General features: G+C 36.1%; 1 protein-coding gene across 4 annotated transcripts in view; it reads right to left on the minus strand.

Annotated features, from left to right (window-relative positions):
- The window catches only part of MIA2 (MIA SH3 domain ER export factor 2), a 95173-nt gene extending 75025 nt beyond the window's left edge, over positions 1 to 20148 (minus strand). For all 4 annotated transcript variants that reach the window (XM_040256709.1, XM_040256707.1, XM_040256708.1 and 1 more), the window contains exons 1-6: positions 19875 to 20148; positions 18018 to 18151; positions 15204 to 15290; positions 10696 to 11920; positions 4832 to 5050; positions 4627 to 4727 (exon numbers count right to left, since the gene is read on the minus strand). In XM_040256709.1, coding sequence (XP_040112643.1) covers positions 4627 to 4727; positions 4832 to 5050; positions 10696 to 11920; positions 15204 to 15290; positions 18018 to 18151; positions 19875 to 19989 — 1881 coding nt within the window. In that variant the 5' untranslated portion in view covers positions 19990 to 20148. The remainder of the gene's footprint in view (positions 1 to 4626; positions 4728 to 4831; positions 5051 to 10695; positions 11921 to 15203; positions 15291 to 18017; positions 18152 to 19874) is intronic.
- Between the last annotated feature and the right edge of the window lie 268 nt (positions 20149 to 20416).

Consider the following 20416-nt stretch of genomic DNA (forward strand, 5'->3'; position numbering starts at 1 on the left):
GAACCCACCAAAGAAAGTGAGGAGGAAGCTTCTGAAAGCAAAACAATTTGTGTCATTAAGCCTAGTTTTCACAAATACTCTTACAGTCAGCGGCACCTGGTCACCTTAGCTAGAAATCTGGTAAATTTTCCTATGTTTTCCATTTTCTCCTTGCTACTTTCAATCAATCACTAAATCCAGTGAATTCTATCTGCAAAAGATCTATCTAGTTTGTTCTTCCAGTCATTTTAATAACCACTATCAGATACTTGCTGCTGCTAAGTCGCGTCAGTCGTGCCCGACTCTGTGTGACCCCATAGACAGCAGCCCACCAGGCTCCTCCGTCCCTGGGATTCTCCAAGCGAGAACCCTGGAGTGGGTTGCCATTTCCTTCTCCAATGCATGAAAGTGGAAAGTGAAAATTGAAAGTGAAGCCATTCAGTCGTGTCTGACTCTCAGATACTTAGTCAGAGGTTAAAAAATATGGCTAATAGGCCAAACTCAACCCATAGAACATTTTGTCAGACCCGCATGGTATTTTTTTTATCTGAATATTTGCCAGCAATTAAAAATTGGGAGATTTCAAGCTTCCCTGGTGGCTCAGTGGTAAAGAATCCACCTGCCATTTTTCACAGAACTAGAACAAAAAAATCTCACAATTCATATGGAAACACAAAAGACCCCAAATAGCCAAAGCAATTGAGAGAAAGAAGAATGCAGCTAGAGGAATCAACTTTCCTGACTTCAGACTATATTACAAAGCTATAGTCATCAAGAAGACAGTATGATACTGGCACGAAAACAGAAATATAGACCAATGGAAGAAGGTAAAAAGCCCAGAGATAAACCCATGCACCTATGGATACCTTATTTTTAACAAAGGAGGCAAAAATACACAATGGGGCAAAGATAGCTTCTTCAATAAGTGGTGCTGGGAAAACTGGACGCCTACACATAAAAGAATGAACGTAGAACACTTCCTTACACCATCTTAAGTCTCTTCAGTCATGTTCGACTCTTTGAGACCCCATGGACTATAGCCCACCAGGCTCCTCTGCCCATGGGGATATTCCAGGCAGGAATACTGGAGTGGGTTGCCTGCGCCCTCCTCCAAGGGATCTTCCCGACCAAGGAACTGAACCCACATCCCTAACACCATACACAAAGATAAACTCAAAATGGATTAAAGACCTAAATGTAAGACCAAAAACTATAATATTCTTAGAGGAAAACATAGGCAGAACACTCTATGACATAAATCACAGCAAGTTCCTCTATGACCCACCTCCTAGAGTAGAGGAAATAAAAACAAAAATAAACAAGTGGGACCTAATTAAACTTAAAAAGTTTACACAGCAAAGGAAACTATAAACAAGGTGAAAAGACACCCCTCAGAATGAGAGAAAATAATAGCAAATGAAACAACTGATAAAGGATTTATTTCCAAAATAAACAAGCAGCTCATATAAGTCAATATCAGAAAAACAGCCCAATCAAAAAGTAGGGAAGACCTAAATAGACATTTCTCCAAACAAGACATACAGATGGCTAACAAACACATGAAAAGATGCTCAACATCGCTCAGTATTAGAGAAATGCAAATCAAAACTGTAAGATATCACCTCACACCAGTCAGAATGGCTGTCATCAAAATGTCTACAAACAAATGCTGGAGAAGGTGTAGAGCAAACAGAACCCTCTTACATTGCTGGTGGGAATGTAAATTGATACAGTCATGATGGAAAAGAGTGTGGAGATTGTTTAAAAAAAAAAAAACTGGGAATAAAAACCACCATGTGTGTGCTTGCTAAGTTGCTTTAGTTGTGTCCAAGTCTGCAACCCTATGGACTATAGCCCGCCAGGCTCCTCTGTCCATGGGATTTCCCAGGCAAGAGTACTGGAGTGAGTTGCCATTCCCTTCTCCAAAACCACCATATGACCCAGCAATCCCACTACTAGGCATGTACACTGAGGAAACCGAAATTGAAAAAGACACATGTACCCCAATGTTCACTGCAGTACTATTTACAATAGCTAGGACATGGAAGCAACATAGATGTCCATCAACAGATGAACGTATAAAGAAGCCATGGTACATATATACAATAGAATGTTACTCAACCATAAAAAGGAGCACATTTGAGTCAGTTCTAATAAGACAGATGAACCTAGAGCCTATTACAGAGTGAAGTAAATCAGAAAAAGAAAAGCAAATATCGTACACTAACACACATATATGGAATCTATAAAGATAGTGCTGATAAAATTATTTGCAGGACAGCAATGGAGACACAGACTTAAAGAATAGACTTAAGGACACAGTGCAGGGAAGGAAGGAGAGGGTGGGATGTACGGAGAGAGTAACATGGAAATGTACATTACAATATATAAAATAGATAGCTAATAGTAATTTGCTGTCTGACTCAGGGAACTCAAACCAAGACTCTGTAACAACCTAGAGGGGTGGGATAGGGAGGGAGGGGGGAGGGAGGTTCAAGAGGGAGGGGACACATGTATACCTATTGCCGATTCTTGTTGATGTTTGGCAGAAACCAACACAATACTGTAAAGTAATTATGCTTCAACTAAAAATAAATCAATTAAAAAAAAGAAAAAAAGAATCCACCTGCCAATGCAGGAGACACAGTTTCAATCCCTGGTCAGAGAAGATCCTATATGCTGAAGAGCAACGAAGCCCGAGTGCAACAACTACTGAGCCCATGCTGTAGGGCCCTCAAGTCACAACACTGAGCCCGTGTTCTGTAACTACTGAAGCTCCCGCACCCTGGAGCCGGTGCTCCTCAACAGGAGGAGCCAGTGCAATGAAAAGCCCTTGCACCACACCTGGAGAGTAGCCCCTCATTGAAACTAGAAAAAGCCTGTGCAGCAACGAAGACCCAACACAGCCATAAATAAATAAACATTTTTAAAAATTATTTTTAAAAAACAGGTTCTTTTTTGAAAATGGGAGAGTTCACACATACAAAATCTAGATTTCCAACTTTTCTTGAAATATCAGAAGATCTGGGGAACAAAAAACAAAACTGAAGAACTTATATCCTTTGGAGAAGGCATACACTCTCTAGCTGGCTACAGTTCTCTCCTTTACCTCTGCTTCACTCATTTCATTTGAGTTTATAAACCCTAATTGAGACCTTTACAATTTATTTCCTCAATTCAAGTGATAACTTCTTGATTGGGCTCCCTTCCTCTGGTCTTCAGTCAATTCTTATTAATATTGACAATGTTGATTGACAGACTTCATACATGAATCTTTTTCACTCTACTTAAAGCAATTATCTTCCAATTAAAAATAAATTTAAAAAACAGTGCCCCATTATTGAAAAGATAGAGTTCAACTTCCTATCACAAATGCCAAGCTAACCTTCCTCTTTAATCCCAGTATTCAACTTCAATCCCAATATTCATCTGAATTATTTATAAATTGCTTATAAATTTATTGCTTGTAAATTCAATCAGACTGAATTACTTAGAAATGCCAAAATCTCTCCCACTTCTGTACTTTTTAAAATGCACTCTCAACCTAGAATGTCCATCCTTGCTTGCCTGGCTAACTCCTACTCTTTCTTCAAGATCAGCTCAAGTAAGATCTCTTCTGGGACATTTTCCCAGGCTCCTCCGCCCTACTCTCTCTACCTACCATTTCCAGTCAGTCTACCAGGCAACTCCTCCTGCGTATCAGTAGCATCCTGTGGCCATTACAGCATGTACAATTATTGCTTTTTTTACTGTGTCCAACCACAATGCACTCCTTGAAGGTAACCACTGTTAAGTTTCATCTTAAAATGTAAATGAGAAGATACAAGTGCTTCCTCAATTATTTCTATAACAGCAGTAAATGAGAAAAGGAACAAACACTTGCAAAATACCTTATGTGCCAAATACTACAGCCAGATCCTTTTGTAATATTTCATTTACAATAAATGAGATAGAATTTAATAGAAGTTACAATAAATGAAGAAGCAGACAGATTTTAGAATTTTAGTTATGACTTGGTTAAATTTTGAAGTACTAGTTGTTTTTGCAAGATTCTTACATTACATCAGTTTAAGGTCACAGCTGTCATTCAAATATTAATAATTTCCTTAAGATTAAATTTCAGTTCATATTATCTCTGAGTTAAATCTTAGTGTGATTTCCTCTGATTTAAAAAAAGGAGAAGGAAAAAACCCTAATGCTCAAGATCAACAAAGCTTAAGGAAAGGTTTTTAAAAATATCTTTAAGAACATCCATGCAACAAAATATTCATATAAGGGAAAAGCTTCATATAAGATTTTATGCAAAGAGAAATATTATGCATCAATAATATTTACATAGGGAGGATTCACTCAAACATAATTTTTAGCTATTCCTATATTTAGTGAAGTAGGTAAAATTATTGGGTGGCGCTAGTGATAAAGAACCCACCTGCCAATGCAAGAGACATAGAAATTCAGTTTTGATCCCTTGGTCGGGAAGATCCCCTGGAGAAGGAAATGGCAACCTACTCCAATATTCTTGCCTACATTATCCCATGATGTAGACCTGGCAGGCTGCAGTTTATAGCCTCGCAAAGAGTCACACACAACTGACTCAACTTAGCACACACATAAAAGTATTGGAAAATATCTAAAAGGTCAACTTACCCTTTCTATAAGAATTACAATTGGTGAAAATGCAGAATTCAGGAAATCATAAATATCAATTTGAAATAAATATTCCAGAAGCTGAGGCCAAGAAGCATCTTCTGTCAATTTATAAATTAAAATGTTAATACTTGATAAGATACAAATATTGAGTTTAATTTCTTCCTTAATTGCTGCATTAGAGAACAAATAACTTATTTCTTACCTTTTTTAGCAATGTAATTTTGAGAAGATAAAAAGTAATCAGCTAAAAGGATCTGACTGTTTGACAGGGTATTTTCCATAGATGTGTCCATTTCCACCTGAGTAGGCCTTTCAGTGTCTAGTGATATTTTTAATTTTTCATCACTATTTTCAGAAGATAGAGTTTTGAAATGAGCTTCTTCATGAATTCTCATAGGGAACTCTATTTCAGAGTCCATATCTGCAAATAGAGAGAAATGTTTAGGGTTTTTAATAATGTTTACTTTGTCGTAGGCTTCCTATTTTTTTTTCTAGGCAGGTCATCCTTTGAATCTTTGTGGGCATTGTGATATTCATTATGGAAATAATTCATTGAAACAAATTTATAGTCTGTATTATTCCTACTTCAGATATAAATTAACACACACTTAATGGCTTAAACAACACAAATATATTTCTGGAAATCAGAAATCCTAAAACCAGGGCTTTGGCAGAGCTGTATTCCTTCTGAAGGTCTAGAGGAGAATTCATTTCCTTTTTCTACCTTCTGGAGGCCATCTGCATCCTTTGGCTCATGGCCCTGTACATATGAAGATATATATATACATATATATCTATGCACATCTCGAGAAAATTCACTTTAAAGAGGATTGTTGTCATTGTTGTTTAGTCACTAAGTTGTGTCCAACTTTTGTGATCCCATGGAATGTAGCCCCCCAGGCTCCTCTGTCCATGGGATTTTCCAGGCAAGACTATTGGAGCAGATTGCCATTTCCTTCTTCAGGGGCTCTTCCGAACCCAGGGAGTACCCGACTGCATTGGCAAGCAGATTCTTTACCACTTATCCATCTGGGAAGCCCTTAAAAAGGACTACCCTTCTCCAAAATTAGGAAAAAAATTTAATTAGAAATATATGTGTAACAATTTTCCACATTTGTAATGTTGCACCATATATTTATGTGCATGCCATGTCACACAGGCATCAATTCAATTTTCAAATATAGTTTAAACTGATCACTTGATTCAATGAACTAATCAAACAGGATTTAAAAAAAAAAAAGTTCTAATTATTCCTAGCCTGAGGTATAGTAGTCAAGTAAATTGTGGGATTTATTTCTCAGTTACTCTTTAAGACAAGGATAGAAAAAGTATCATTGCAGTCCTGAAAAACAATATTAAAGAATAGTCCTAACTGAATTATTCAATATCTAACTTCACTCTTTGAGTTATGAACGTAACATATCACTTTCATGCTGTCACTTACTTAGTCAGCATCGTTTAAAAGATGAAAGTCCCAAGTGAGCAAACAGATACTTGTAATTTAATAATGCTACATGTGGACTTTAAAATTTAAAATGAACAATCAATTCAGGAGTTTGAATATAATTGGACTATTGTAAATACAGGACTCAAATAGTGATCTACAATGATGTTTGATGGCATAAGAGGAAAAAAAGACTTAATTCAACAATTAATTTCACAAAATTTATGTGTGCCTAGATTGATTTTTTTTTAAATATTTTCTTATACTGCACTTGAAATAAATATATGTAAAAAAATGAAAACTTCCTATATTATTTTCATATTTAATTATACTTCTGAGGTATTATTTTTACATTACTTAAACATAAGCCTTAGGATTTACATTAGAAGCCAAAGCAATCTTGAAATTGAAGAATACTGAACCCTGAAAAAGAAGAATAGAGCTTGAGTAATCATACTCCCTGACTTCAGCCTATACTACAAAGCTACAATCTTGAAAACAGTATGATACTGGAACAAAAATAGACACATGGATCAATGGAATAGTCTAGAGAGCCCAGAAATAGGCCCACACACTTAGGGTCAATTAATCTAAACAAAGGAGATAAGGATATACAATATAGAAAAGATAGTTTCTTCAAAAAGTGGTACAGGGAAAACTAGACAGCAACATGTAAAAGAATGAAATTAGAACATTCTCTAATACCATACACAAAAAATTAAAAAACCTAACTATAAGACTGGATACTATAAAATTCCTGGAGGAAAACAATGGTAGAACACTTTTTGATATAAATCACAGCAATATTTTGGGGAATCTGTCTCCTAGAGTAAAGAAAACAAAACCAAAAATAAATGGGACCTAATTAAACTAAAAATCTTTGCACAGCAAAAGAAACCATAAACAAAACAAAAAGACAACCTACGAAGTGGGAGAAAAATTTGCAAATGATGCGATGGACAAGGGATTGATTTCCAAAATATACAAACAGCTCATACAGGTCAATATCAAAAAAGCAAACAACTCATTCAAAACTGAGTGGAAGACCTAAGCAGATGTTTCTTCAAAGAAGACATCCAGATGGCTAAGAAGAAGCACATCGCTAATTATTAGAGAAATGTAAATCAAACCTACAGTGAGGTATCACACCAGCCAGAATGGCCATCATCAAAAAGTCCACAAACAATGAATACTGAAAAGGGTGTGGAGAAAAGGAAAGCCTTCTGTACTTTGGTGGGAACATAAACTCGTGCAGCCACAAGGGAGAACAGCATGGAGGTCCCTTAAAAAACTGAAAATAGAACTTCCAAAGGCTCCAACAACCCCACACTTGGCCATATACTGGGAGAAAACTATAATTTGAAAACATGCATGCATTATTTACAATAGCCAAGACATGGAAGTAATCTAAATGTCTATCAACAGATGAACAGAAAAAGATTGTATGTATTCAATACATACAACGGATTATAGGCCATAAAAAAGAATGAAATAATGCTATTTGCAGCATTGGATAGACCTAGAGATTATCATACTAGATGAAGTCAGATAGTGAATGACAAATATCATATGATATCTCTTACATGTAGAATCTAGAAAAATTATACAAATGAACTTATTTACAAAACAGAAATAGACTCACAGACAGAAAATAAGCATAGTTACCAAAGGGAAAGAAAGGGAGGGATAAATTAAGAATTTGGGATTAACATTTATATACTACTGTATACAAAATAAACAACAAGGTCCTAATAATAGCACAGGAAACTATATTCAATATCTGATAATAACCTATAATTGAAAATCTGAAAATATATATTCTTATCTGTATATTCATATATGTCCTTATATGTATATATTGTTTATATATATAACTGAATCACTTTGCTGTATATCTGAAATATTGTAAATACTTCAATTTTACATTAGATACAGTTATTACTTTCTTATAATTGTTAATAAATTAATAAAGTTTTAATTCAAATAAAACAATATTCTTTCATATTTACTGTACTTGGAAAGTTCATTATTTAAATAAGCTCAGTTGGAATCCTTTTGTAAAATAGCTATTAATATTGTAATATAAATAACTTATCTAATTAATTTATTTTGTAAATTCTTAGATCTGCAATATTGGCTTTTGGTAAATGTGTTATCTCAAGCCTCAAGCTTTTCACAAATACTTATTCAAGATCAGCAATTCATTTTTCTTATGCATTCTTTACAAATAAGTCCAGTTTTCACTTGTTATTCCCTAAAAGGGGCAGTGAAATTATCTGAAAATATCGGCTATTTTAGCTATTTCTCCAATATCCAAAAAAATAGACTCTGTGGTATTAACTGAATCCTTCCTTTAGTATTCTCTTTTTTAGTAGTAAACTTTGCATGACCCTAGTTTGTTTTTCATTTAGTTAATAGTGAAATGTTTTGAAATATTTGTAGAGTAAGGCATCTTTTTTCTGAACCTTAAAAGAATTTCTTAACTTTTATAAAAATCCTTCAAAACTAGTTATAATTGCATAAATGCACTGCTTGACTGTTTACCAAGTTATTCTCCCAGCATCACTGCATGAAATAAATTCTACTAAACTGATATTCAGAATGCCCTGAAGTTTCTATAAATAAGCTTTAAAGTATTTTTATATATCTATATTTTGAAACATCTATATTTCTGTATTGATATTGCTTTGTTTTAGTCTCTCTTCTTTCCAGTTACTCTTATCCACTTTTTCACAAATATCTCTTTAGGATCTAACAAGCTTAGAATAAAATAATTTCCTCTAGCTTTTGAAAATGTAGGTCTCTAATGTTTTCAGTCATGAAAATCATCATATCTAAATCTTTCTTATTTAGAAAAGTGTTAGAGGTGGCTCAGATGGTAAAGAATCTGCCTGCAATGCAGGAGACCCAAGTTCGATCCCTGGGTCAGGAAGATCCCCTAGAGAAGGGAATGGCTACCCACTCTAGTATTCTTGGCTGGAGAATTCCATGAACAGAAGAGCCTAGCCGGCTATAGTTCATGGGGTCTCAAAGAGTCTGACATGACTGAGCAACTAATACTTTCACTTCACTTAGAATCTAGTCTATATTCTGGTTAGAGGATGTTGATCAAGTAAAGAACTCACATTTTGTAGAATATTAAGAGTTCTTCTGGAAATTCAAGAAAATCAACTAGCTCCAGTGAAATGTGTTTCTTTCTGAGTTTGCAACATTATTGATCTCTTTTTGTGAAAGTTTTTCTGTCATTCTAAGGTTCAATCGTTTCTGTATTATTGGCCAATATTTGTTGAGTTTCTAATCTATCCATCATAAAGACATCAGAATGGAGATGTGAGAAAGTCATGTTACATAACTCTACTTAAAATATAATCCACATGTTTTTAATCATAGGAGTCACTGATGCCTGGACACCTAGAAGTCTCCTCTGCTACTCTGCTCTCTTCTGTTGCCTTCTGTTGAGCTCCCAGAATTGAGAGACTTGAGGGAGAATGTGGAAAACTTTTTCATTGTTCTTGCTTGAGTTTCCATATTATTTTGTACACTTAAAGAAAACGCTTGTTATCACAGATCTTCTTAGTGGGGAGGTGACGAACTATAGATCTAGAATAAAATATAATTTAGAAACTGAGACTATTTTAAAGTAATGAAAGGTGTTTTTATAATAACCTAATAAGCAAAAATTATCACCTAACAGAACAGGGAGTCAATGGACATTATCTAAAATAGGTCAATCAAAGAAGAACAATATAAATATTTATTTAGAAAATAGATAAATACTAAAAGAAATATTCTCTAAAAAATGAAAGAAATTATTATCCTTGAGAGAGAGGTGGAAGTAGAGATGGACAAAGGGAAGAGAAATTGCTTTTGTTTAGGAAAAAAAAGGTCTTAGCACTACATATATTATTAAACCTGTCTACATATAGCAGTTTGATTAAAACTTATTGTAAAATACCTAGAGATCTCCCTGAAATAGCCATATACATCCAATCATTCCTTGTCCCTTGAGATTTTATATTAAGATCTACTAAGCACTTTCCTTTTGGCTCAGACAGTAAAGAATCCACCTGCAATGTGGGAGACCTGGGTTTGAACCCTGAGTTGGGAAGATCCCTTGGAGAATGGAATGGCAACCCACTCCAGTCTTCTTGCCTGGAGAATTGCACGAACAGAGGAGCCTGGCAGGCCCCAGTCCATGGGGTTGCAGGGTTGGACATGACTGACTGACTTTCACTTCACTTCAAGCTCTACTAAGTCCCAGAGCAAACCAGATATATTGATAAAAGGGTGATTGACAAGGTGGTTGCTGACTATTGTTTATTTAGAAAAATAAGGATTCCTGGATTTTTCATGTGATTTGTACTTTTAAAAATAGGCTCATACTGTAAAGAATCTGCCCATAACGTGGGAGACCCGGGTTCAACTCCTAGGTTGGGGAGATCCCCTGAAGAAGAGAATGGCTACCCACTCCAATATTCTGGCCTGGAGAATTCATGGACAGAGGAGCCTGGCAGGCTACAGTCCATGGCACCTCAAAAAGTCAGACACGGCTGAGCAAGGAGCAATTTCACTTTTTCCTATGTTTAAAAAAGAAATCACATTATAGATATTTTTATACTAACCTGGCTGACTGTAACCACTTTTCAACATATCTTCTATATTATCTGTGGGGTACTTTTCAGCTGAAAATTCTTCTGTTTTATCATTTTCACCTACATTATTTTCATCCAGAGTCTGTTTGGGAAATGTCAATTCCGTTTCCTTTGGAGTGTTCTGGAACCTCCAGCGGTTGTCAAAGTTATACAATAACTTTTTAAAATATGGTACAGTATCAGGATCATCTGTTTTCTCTAAGACCCTTTCCTTGCCTACTTGATTTTCAGTTTCCGTAATTTTTATTAGTTTTATTTCTTGTTCCTTATCAGGGTCAAATTCACTTGTTGAAGGATGTCTATGTTTATCTCTCTCACCTCCTTCTTCATTTTTTCCATCATCTGATATCATTTTATCTTCATTAGCATATGCAAAGCCTAGCATACCAAAACCAAAATCAAACCAACTTGGCTTGAGAATTGAGCTGTCATTAGTGATTACGTCTTCTTTTTCTGTTAATGTTTCCGTACACGGAACAGTAGGTTCTTCCTCAGAGGATATGGAACTAGGAACATCTTCTAAGGGTGGGTTGCTTTCTTTGGACGATAACTCAAGTTTTGTATCCTCACCTCCAAAACCCAAATAACGTGTAAATCCACCACCAAACCAGCCAGTGTCTTGAGGATTGAGAATGTGCTCTGACTCAGATACTAGTTCAGACTGTTCCTTTGGCACTGAATCAAACTCTAATTCAAGTTCTTGCTTATGTTCTGTTTGGGGCTCACCACTGTTTAATTCCTCTGGGTCATTCCCATCTTCCACTGCTATTTGTCTACTTTGAAATGAGCTTTCTTCTTGAGGTTCAATAACTGATTCAAAAGTCTTTTCTTCAGCTTGGTCCTTTCCAAATCCAAACCATCCTTTCACTTCAGGGACAGCTGAAGATGGTGGGACATGAGCCCCTTCTGGAATAAGATACTGTTCCATACTTCCAGCTTCTGCTTCCCAATCTTCTGATTCACTAGTACTTCTGATATCTTCAGGAGCCTCTGAAGCTGGAAACTGGTCTTGAAACAAACTACTTTCAGAAGTTGAATAAAAGCCAGGTTCTATCTGAAAATCACTTTCATATACACTAGATTTGGGGTCATTATCTTCATGTGGATACATATTTTCACTATTATCACTGTTTAACTCACTAGCTTCATTTTCAAATATGTAGCTTATTCCAAGAAGACAGAAAAAGTCAGATTCCTAAAAGGAAAAAAAAATATATGATTGACATTAATATACTGAAACCCCTTGTTTGTCCAAAATCGTTTCAAATGAGTGTCATTTTCCCAAGGCCACACAACTAGCTCAATAGCTGAGCAAAAACTCCTAATCGTAAACGCTTATATCATAACTGACTTTTCAGGGTTAGTGATATAAACCTCAGGGAGGTCCACTTGCACTAGGATTTGTTCACTTTCACTTTTCACTTTCATGCATTGGAGAAATGGCAACCCACTCCAGTGTTCTTGCCTGGAGAAGCCCAGGGGGAGCCTGGTGGGCTGCCGTCTCTGGGGTCGCACAGAGTCGGATGCAACTGAAGCAACTTAGCAGCAGCAGCAGCAGCAGTTGAAGAACTTTAGAAGAAAAGGCAATCTAGTACTGAGTATATTCTGCAAAGAAACTCTGATGAAAAGGCGTACATGGCCACAAAATCTTGTTCCTTGTGAGGGTATACTGAATGGACACATGGAGCTGTGCAGTGGTTTCAGAGTGGAATTTACAGCACATGATCACAGCTCAGAAAAACCAGACTCTCAAGCATGACGGCCTGGTTAGAAGCTACACTAAAACACTTAGGCTTCTTTAATTGAGTTACCGTAAGCCGCCAATGGAGGCAGGGATCCCCTTGCTCATCTCACAGAGCAACCAAATTTTCAAGTATAAAATGGTAAAAGCTATTTTTTTAAATCTGAAGGTATGAGACACTGATATGCACTGCTCTTTGGTTATCACCATTATAAAATAAGAATAAAACTCAGAATTTTACAAAAAATAAACTTCAGAATTGCAATTTTTACAGTATAATTTTGGCACTGCAACACTGTAGGTGATTAATAGACGTTGGAGCCAAACACTATGGATTGAAATCTTAATCCCACTGTTTACTAGCTCTGTGACCTTGGGTGAATTAGATGACCTTTCTATGCCTCAGTCTCTTCATTTGTAAAATGAGAAAAATAATACCTTATAGGGCTGTTGTGAAAGATTAAATGAATAAAATACTTAAAATAGCAACTGTCTCTAGTAAATACTAGCCTAATGTAGCCCAAGGTTATACTACGCTAGATGAGCCAGCTGTCCAAGGATAAAAAGGCCCAACCCCTTGCCTCTATTCAGAACAAATCTAAAAGGCCATCCCAGCTTCTAAGTTCCTTATAGAATCACCTGAAATCATTGCTGCAACTGCGTCATAGTTCAGCTTCTCTGTCTGTCCAGTCCTGCTTTTTCTGGTGTTTCCTCACAAGTGCTATTCCCAAGAGTACCCCCCAGTACACTTCTTGGATGCAAAAGTCCATCTATTTCCCAGGGGACTTGACCTAAGAATTTGGGCCTCCTATATGCCTACTAGGTGCTCTGCTCTGTGCCAAGTACTGAAATTCTACAGTAAATGATAGAAACAATAAATAATAGATTGTGATAAGTGCTATGCAGGAAATAAACAGGAAGTTGTGGTTGAGAAGCAATAATTCCTTTAGAACCATCATGAAAGAGCTCTCTGAGGCACTGATGTTTAAGCTGCGACCTACAGCTTAAGGACTAAACAACAACAGATACAATTTAACGACTAAACAACAACAAAAGGATAAGGAGGAACTAACCAGATGAAGAATTTAGGGAAAGCATTTCAAACAAAGGGAATGACCTATCTGGGTTTTTAGGCAGAGAAAGGGCTTGGCATGGTCTAAGAACAGTCAATAGGCCAGCATGGCTAGGAGCATAGTGGGGGCCAGAAGAAGGGCATATGACAGGGTCAGCAGAGGGCAGGAACAGATCATGTGGAGCCAGATAAGGAGTCAAGGCTTGATTATGACAAGATCTGATTTTTTGGATTTTGATTCATGACTATAAGATTCGTGTTTAGGGAATGAATTGGGAGAGGGCAAAAGTAAAGGTAAAAAGACCAGTTAGACATCTACTGCAGGTTCTACTCAGGAGGTAATTATGCCTTGAGTCAGAGCTATAGGGAGAGTACAAATGAAGAGAAGACAGATAGATATATTTTGGAGACAGAACTGGCAGGACTGATAGTTACACAGTGAATAGACAGTTAATCCCAGAATTTGTGGTGGGAAAGAGCCAAATAATAGACAGTTTACTTAACCAGGCAGAACTGACTTCACACTGACCTCATTTAAGGTAAATTGGCTTAACCTGCTTGTGTGTATGCGCTAAGTTGCTTCAGTTGTGTCCAGCTCTTTGTGATCCTATGGACCGTAGCCTGCCAGGCTCCTCTGTCCACGGGATTTTCCAGGCAAGAGTTCTGGAGTGGGTGGCCATACTCTCCTCCAGAGGATCTTGCTGATCCAGGGATCGAACACAGAATCTGAATTAAATGCACTAGTCAAATTCACGTGTTGAAGAGTCACTTTCTCATTCCCCTTCTCACTATCAAGCCCAGCATTATCAAACTCAGTTAAAAATCCAACAGCAAAAGAGGTTTACAGATTAGAGACCTAGAGAGTATGATGGGAAACAAACTCTGTCTCAGGAGGACAATAACATTAGTAATAATGATCTAACATTTACATAGCAGTTAGCAAATGCTGTTTTATGTGCTTTCCTATGCTCTTTTTTCTCAGTACATTCATGAGGTAAGTTTGTAATAATCATCCTCATTTTATAAATAAGAAAAAAGCCACAAAGACCACATGACAGCTAAGTGGCTAAGTCAGGCTTCGAACCCAGCTCAGCTCCAGAACTGATGCTCTAAGCCACTGCATTCTACTGCCTGCCAATTTTTCAGGAAGCAAAAGCTTTGTCATTGACCCTTTCTTAACCTGATATTATTCACATACTCAAACTATTCCTAGCATTAGTTCTTAAGCCTATTTTATGTATCCACTACATAAGATGTAAAACCAATGGGTACTTACACCACAGAAAACTGTGTTAATCAAGAAATTTTAAATTCAACTAATAACCATTAAGGGAATGGCAACCCCGTCCAATATTCTTGCCTTGAGAATACCATGGACAGAGGATCCTGGGGGGCTACTGTCCAAAGGGGTCACAAAGAGTCAGACATGAATGAATGACTAACACACACACACACAGAACAACTATACTCCAATATCAATTAATTTAAAAATAAATTAAATAAAGAATACATTCATTAAGAGGAGAAAGAAGAAAAGGAAAACTGGTAATTGGAAAAGAGAATTCTTGGGTATTTATAATTATTTCTTTTGTTAGAGAAAAAAACATATAAATTTACTTTAAAAAATAAATCAGTTCAATTAAGAACCAAAATCTGTTTACTCACTTTTGTTGGTATTTGAACTTCCTCAGATATGAATACTTCTTCAATCTGGACTGCGTCTCTGGGAAAATATCCAAAGTCCTTTCCTTTCTATCAAAATGAAGAATAAATATTAGCAAGTAAGAATGATCAAAGCAATAGCTATTGAGCCTAATTTTGTTCCATGTCCTTGACTTTCATGTATTTCAAATCACAAATAGTAATTGGTTTTCATTTACTGTCTAAAAGAAAGTCCAATGAAATCATATTCCATTTGCTACTCAACAGAACAGGGTTAATTTGAGGGAACAAATGGGCAAGCTATAAAATGGCACTTTTTCACATTTCAGAGGGAAAACCACTCATTTTCTTCCTCTTTCTGTTCTTAATGACCTTTCTTGCCTAGAGGACCACAGATTTATACTAATAAACCTGGAATATCAAAAAACAAGGGAATGGTGACAGTAGCCAAGCTAGATGGAGCTGTGACATAGTCCGCATTTTCAGGATGTCAAAATAAGATAAGATGTTTAAACTCTGAAGAGCCAAGATGGATTCATCAAGATAGTAAAGATCTACTAGTCCTCCAGAGGGAATTGGGTTCCATTCAACTTCTCTGGTGGCTCAGACAGTAAAATGTCTGTCTACAATGTGGGAGACCAGGGTTCAATCCCTGGTTTGGGAAGATGCCCTGGAGAAGGAAATGGCAATCCACTCCAGTACTATTGCCTGGAAAATCCCATGGACAGAGGAGCCTGGTAGGCTACAATCCATGGGGTTACAAAGAGTCGGACACGACTGAGTGACTTCACTTTCACTTTCAACTTCTGTACATTGGTGACAGAGATCCTCTCAATATTGTTTAAGTGCCTTCAAGATGTCCCCCAAGAGTGAAGGCTTCACATGGCCACTCTCAGCCCATTTCCTACCCCTGTCCAAGTTTAAAGAGTGTATTTCTTTTGGCCCTTTGATTTAGCACTATTACACCTCAATTCTGATTTTTCCAGCTCTTCAGTTGCTGCAACTATTTGAAAACTGACAAAGTGAGCTCCACAATGTGGCTTCTTTTCTATGGTGGCAAAACCTGGTTTGCAGGATCTTAGTTCTTTGACCAGGGATTGAACCCAGGCCCTCGGCAACATAAAGCCCAGAGTCTTAATCACACCATGTAGATTCTTTTAATTTTATTTATTTACTTATTTTTGGCTGTGCTGTGTCTTTGTTGCTATGCAGGCTTTTCTCTAGTTGCAGCGAGCAGGCTTCTCATTGTAGTGGCTTCTCTTGTTGCAGAGCATGCGCTCAGTAGTTGTGACTCCTAGGCTCTAGAGTGTGGGTTCAATAACTGTGGTCTACGGTCTCAGTTGCTTGGCAGCATGTGGGATCCTCCCAGATCAGAGATCAAACCCATGTCTCCTGCACTGGCAGGTGGATTCTTTACCATTGAGACACCAGGGAAGCCCACAGTGAGACTTCTTAAATGGCTATCTGCCTGGACTAGACACCTAAAGCACAAAACTAAGTGTGCTTGAAACTTCACCCTGGCTCTACACATTACATGTTGCTTTGTGCGGAACTATCATTTTCACACATAGTAGACAAGAAAGAATGGTTTCTTTTCTTCTTATGATACCTACTGTTTAATTTTTCTTATCGTTGCCTTAGATACCTCCAGTGCATTCAAGGCAGAGAAATAGTGTGTTTAAAGAACCATAAGCAGTAAGCAGTCTAGGGAGCTGCAAAGTCCAGGTAAACAATTCTGGTCAATGATGTCTGAGGTTCAGTCATATAGCCTCTAATGCTAAGAAGCAGGATTGACCCACATAGAATCTGCTCCTTCAAATAAAGATCAGAGGCTTCCCGTGTAGATGCTATACAAGGAAGAGATCTTAGGCATATGCTATATGGAAATGATGTATGTATCAGGTTGGTCATGCTTGCTCAGCTTGGGAATAAAATCATGTGTCATGGTATGATTTCATTCTAAAATAATAATGATGATATAATCTAAGATACCAATCTCTTTTCAACTGAAAATATTAATCATTAATTTGTCTATGTTATATATTCAGAAAGATGATTCAGGCATCTAGGAATTTCAGTGTAATAGGACTTTGGGCCAAATAAAGTATCTCAGTTATTCTTTTTTCCCATGAAAAATTCATATATCTCATTTCCTTAGGCTACTAATCTTTCAGAGGACCTCTTCAATAGTAACTCAGTCCTTTATTTGCTCAGAAAGACATGTCTTTTTAAAATTTTTTTGGCCAAGTGAGATATCAGTTTTCCCAGTTAGGAAATGGAACTGCACCCTTGGCAGTGAAAGGTGATAGCATGGAGCTCTAACCACTGGACTGCCAGGGAAGTCCCAAGACATGTCTTTTAATCTGATTAACTAAAACTTTCCAGTCTGTCTTAAACTTGGCGGTTGGTAGCATCAGGGGATGGTTGGGCTTAACTAGTCACCTGGTAATCTCCATCAGTACCTCTAAGGTCTCTCCAAACAAATATAAAAGTTAAGTTCAAAAACTATGCATGGTATGTAAAATAACTTCAAGGCACTCTTAAGCCTTCATCCCAATCAGACTGGCTTTTCCAAAGCTACTTTTATAGAAATTCTGGAACCAACAGTGAACATGTCCATGTTTGTTTGTTTAAATACATCAAAGGCTTTATATATATAACGGTTTTATATATATATATATAAAGGTTTACATATATATATATAGATAGATAGATAGTACTTTGAAATGTTTAAAGTTCTTTTAGAGATGAAAAGCAGGCTTCTTCGTCTAAGCTGGTCATTTATTCTGTATTCGATTTATAAAATTAGATACTTACACTTCCTGCCCACAAGTCTTCCCTTTTTCCTGAGAGTTTAACATAAACCGATATCTCTTCTCCCTTAGTGAAGTTCAGGTATCGACAGTCAGGTCCTCTGTAATCTCTTATGGCAAAGACTCTGCTTATTAAAGCTATGTAACACGCAAAGTAGAGAAGGGAAGGAAAAGATAATTAGTTTTCTTCCTGGCACCTACTATATTCCAGGCATCATGATAAGCTCTTTCATACCTTTTATCATTGTTATTATGAAATTCTTAAAACAGCCTATGAGGTAAATAATCTCATCTTAGACTAACAAATCAGCCTTTAATTAAGTCTCAAAGAGATGATCACACACCTGATAAATAGTGGAGCCAGATCTGAACTGACTTTCTTTTCACTGCAACATCCGCCTTCTATATTCTGAGCTTTTCTTTCTGTTTTTCCCTAAACCTTTCTAGAAATCCATCAGTCTCTCTTCATGGACAACTCATATCCTACTTCTTATATAAGATATCCCTAATTGGTCCAGCCTACTCTGCCCCTTCTTTGAATTTCAAAATTACCTATTATTCTTATGTTGTATCCCTATCTACTATTTCATATTTCATATTGACCTGTCTTATCATCATTTACTAGAATGAAAATCCCTGGAGGAACAGAAAGTTATCTTACATTTTATTTCACTTAGATACACACCCCTGATCTTCCAGACCCAGCACATAACAGACCCTTAGTAACTATGAACGATTATATCCACATATGCTAGATTAGCCCTTCAACACGTGAAGTAATATACATACCATATTAACCATTATAATTATACTGACATATGTAAAACATTTTGATTAAGTTGTACAATTAAAGTTAAAATAACTTTTATCAATTACTATAAATGTGAATGTTCTGTTTACATGACATGTGCCTAACCCTAAGGCAACTAAAATGAGGTTTTAAAAAGGAAAAAAAAATTGTTTTATTATTATATAATTAGATAATATAATTATATAATGGTTATATAATATTATTATTATTATCATCTAGTAAACATTCTCTCTATATTAAATTACATATCCAAATTATTAAGGAAAATGTTGACACATAAAAATTTACTTTTAAATTATTTATGTTAATACTAATAATATTTTGCATTTTTAATTTCCATGTTGCAAATTAGAAATAATTCTCACATACTGGAGGGATAGAAGGTTTAAAGCAATTATAATATATTGGGATGAAAGATGCTATTCATTTTGTACCATAATGCCAATTTCAGAAAATAAGTTCTTAAAGAACAAAATGAAAATTAATTTATCATTGTAGAAGAAAGCTTAATATTCAAAGACATAAATAAAATTTTCAACTCCTAAAACTGATTTCAGTATTTTTACATAATAAATTATGCAAAAATGATTAATGTTGATAAAGTTTTAGACAATAAATCATGATAGTATGAAATAAAAACAGTCTTAGAAAACTCATGATAGTCAGAAACTTCTGATTGTCAAACAGAAACTAAAAAATGTAAGCGCTTCATAAAAATAGCTATCAAATGGCCTGATTTTTTTTTTACATCATTTACATTTATCTTAAAAAGGAGTAAAAGTGCTAATTTGTTTTTGAAAGCTAGATTAATATCCTTATAATTTCTGATATATTTATATATAAGGTTATCCTTATTCCTTTATATTTACATTAAAAACTATCACAAAATGTTTTGGTTCTAGCATATCCTTTTTATAGTGGACTATACCTTATAACTACAAACATTTCCCAGTGATATTAATGTTCATTTTTTTATCACACATGTCCACAATAACATTTTATATCATTTCAGAGCCTTAGTTTAAGAGGAAAAAAAGAAAAGCAACTTACTTTCACATTCCAAGTCACCACACTTCTTTAAGTCTGCCAGCAGTTTTGTGCTCTCCAAACACTTTGTCAGAGAAATAACCAAAAGGAAGATCCTGTGAATTTTAAGATCCGCCATGCTAAATTAAGCAGGAATCCCAAACAAGGTTTGAACTGATCGTTTAGGCAGTAGTTATGCCAGCCAAAACAGGAGATAACCCAGCCTATTTTCTAAATGTAAGAGGGAAAGGTCTGAGGTTTTTCAACCCCTTCCTAACTACTTTTCTCTATCGGTGTTTAGGCCTAACTTGAGAGACAAACACTCTCTGTTCTCAATCTTCAGTATCTGCAGTGTCAGGTATCCAGATTATACATAAGGGTTTAATAATTAACAAGGATTTTTAGCTGGAGTCATGTCTTATAAAGCCGGCCCATGGAAAACTCTCCTGCTTAAAGGCACCTTGTGTTCCACAGAACAATTTTTAAATGGCCTCCACAAAAGGTAGTTCATCTCTTTCTGTTAAAGTCTTCGGGTAGATTAGTCAATAAGTATACAGCATTTGCTG

This window comes from Oryx dammah, unplaced genomic scaffold, assembly GCF_014754425.2.
Source record: "Oryx dammah isolate SB20612 unplaced genomic scaffold, SCBI_Odam_1.1 HiC_scaffold_16, whole genome shotgun sequence".
NCBI lineage: Eukaryota > Metazoa > Chordata > Mammalia > Artiodactyla > Bovidae > Oryx > Oryx dammah.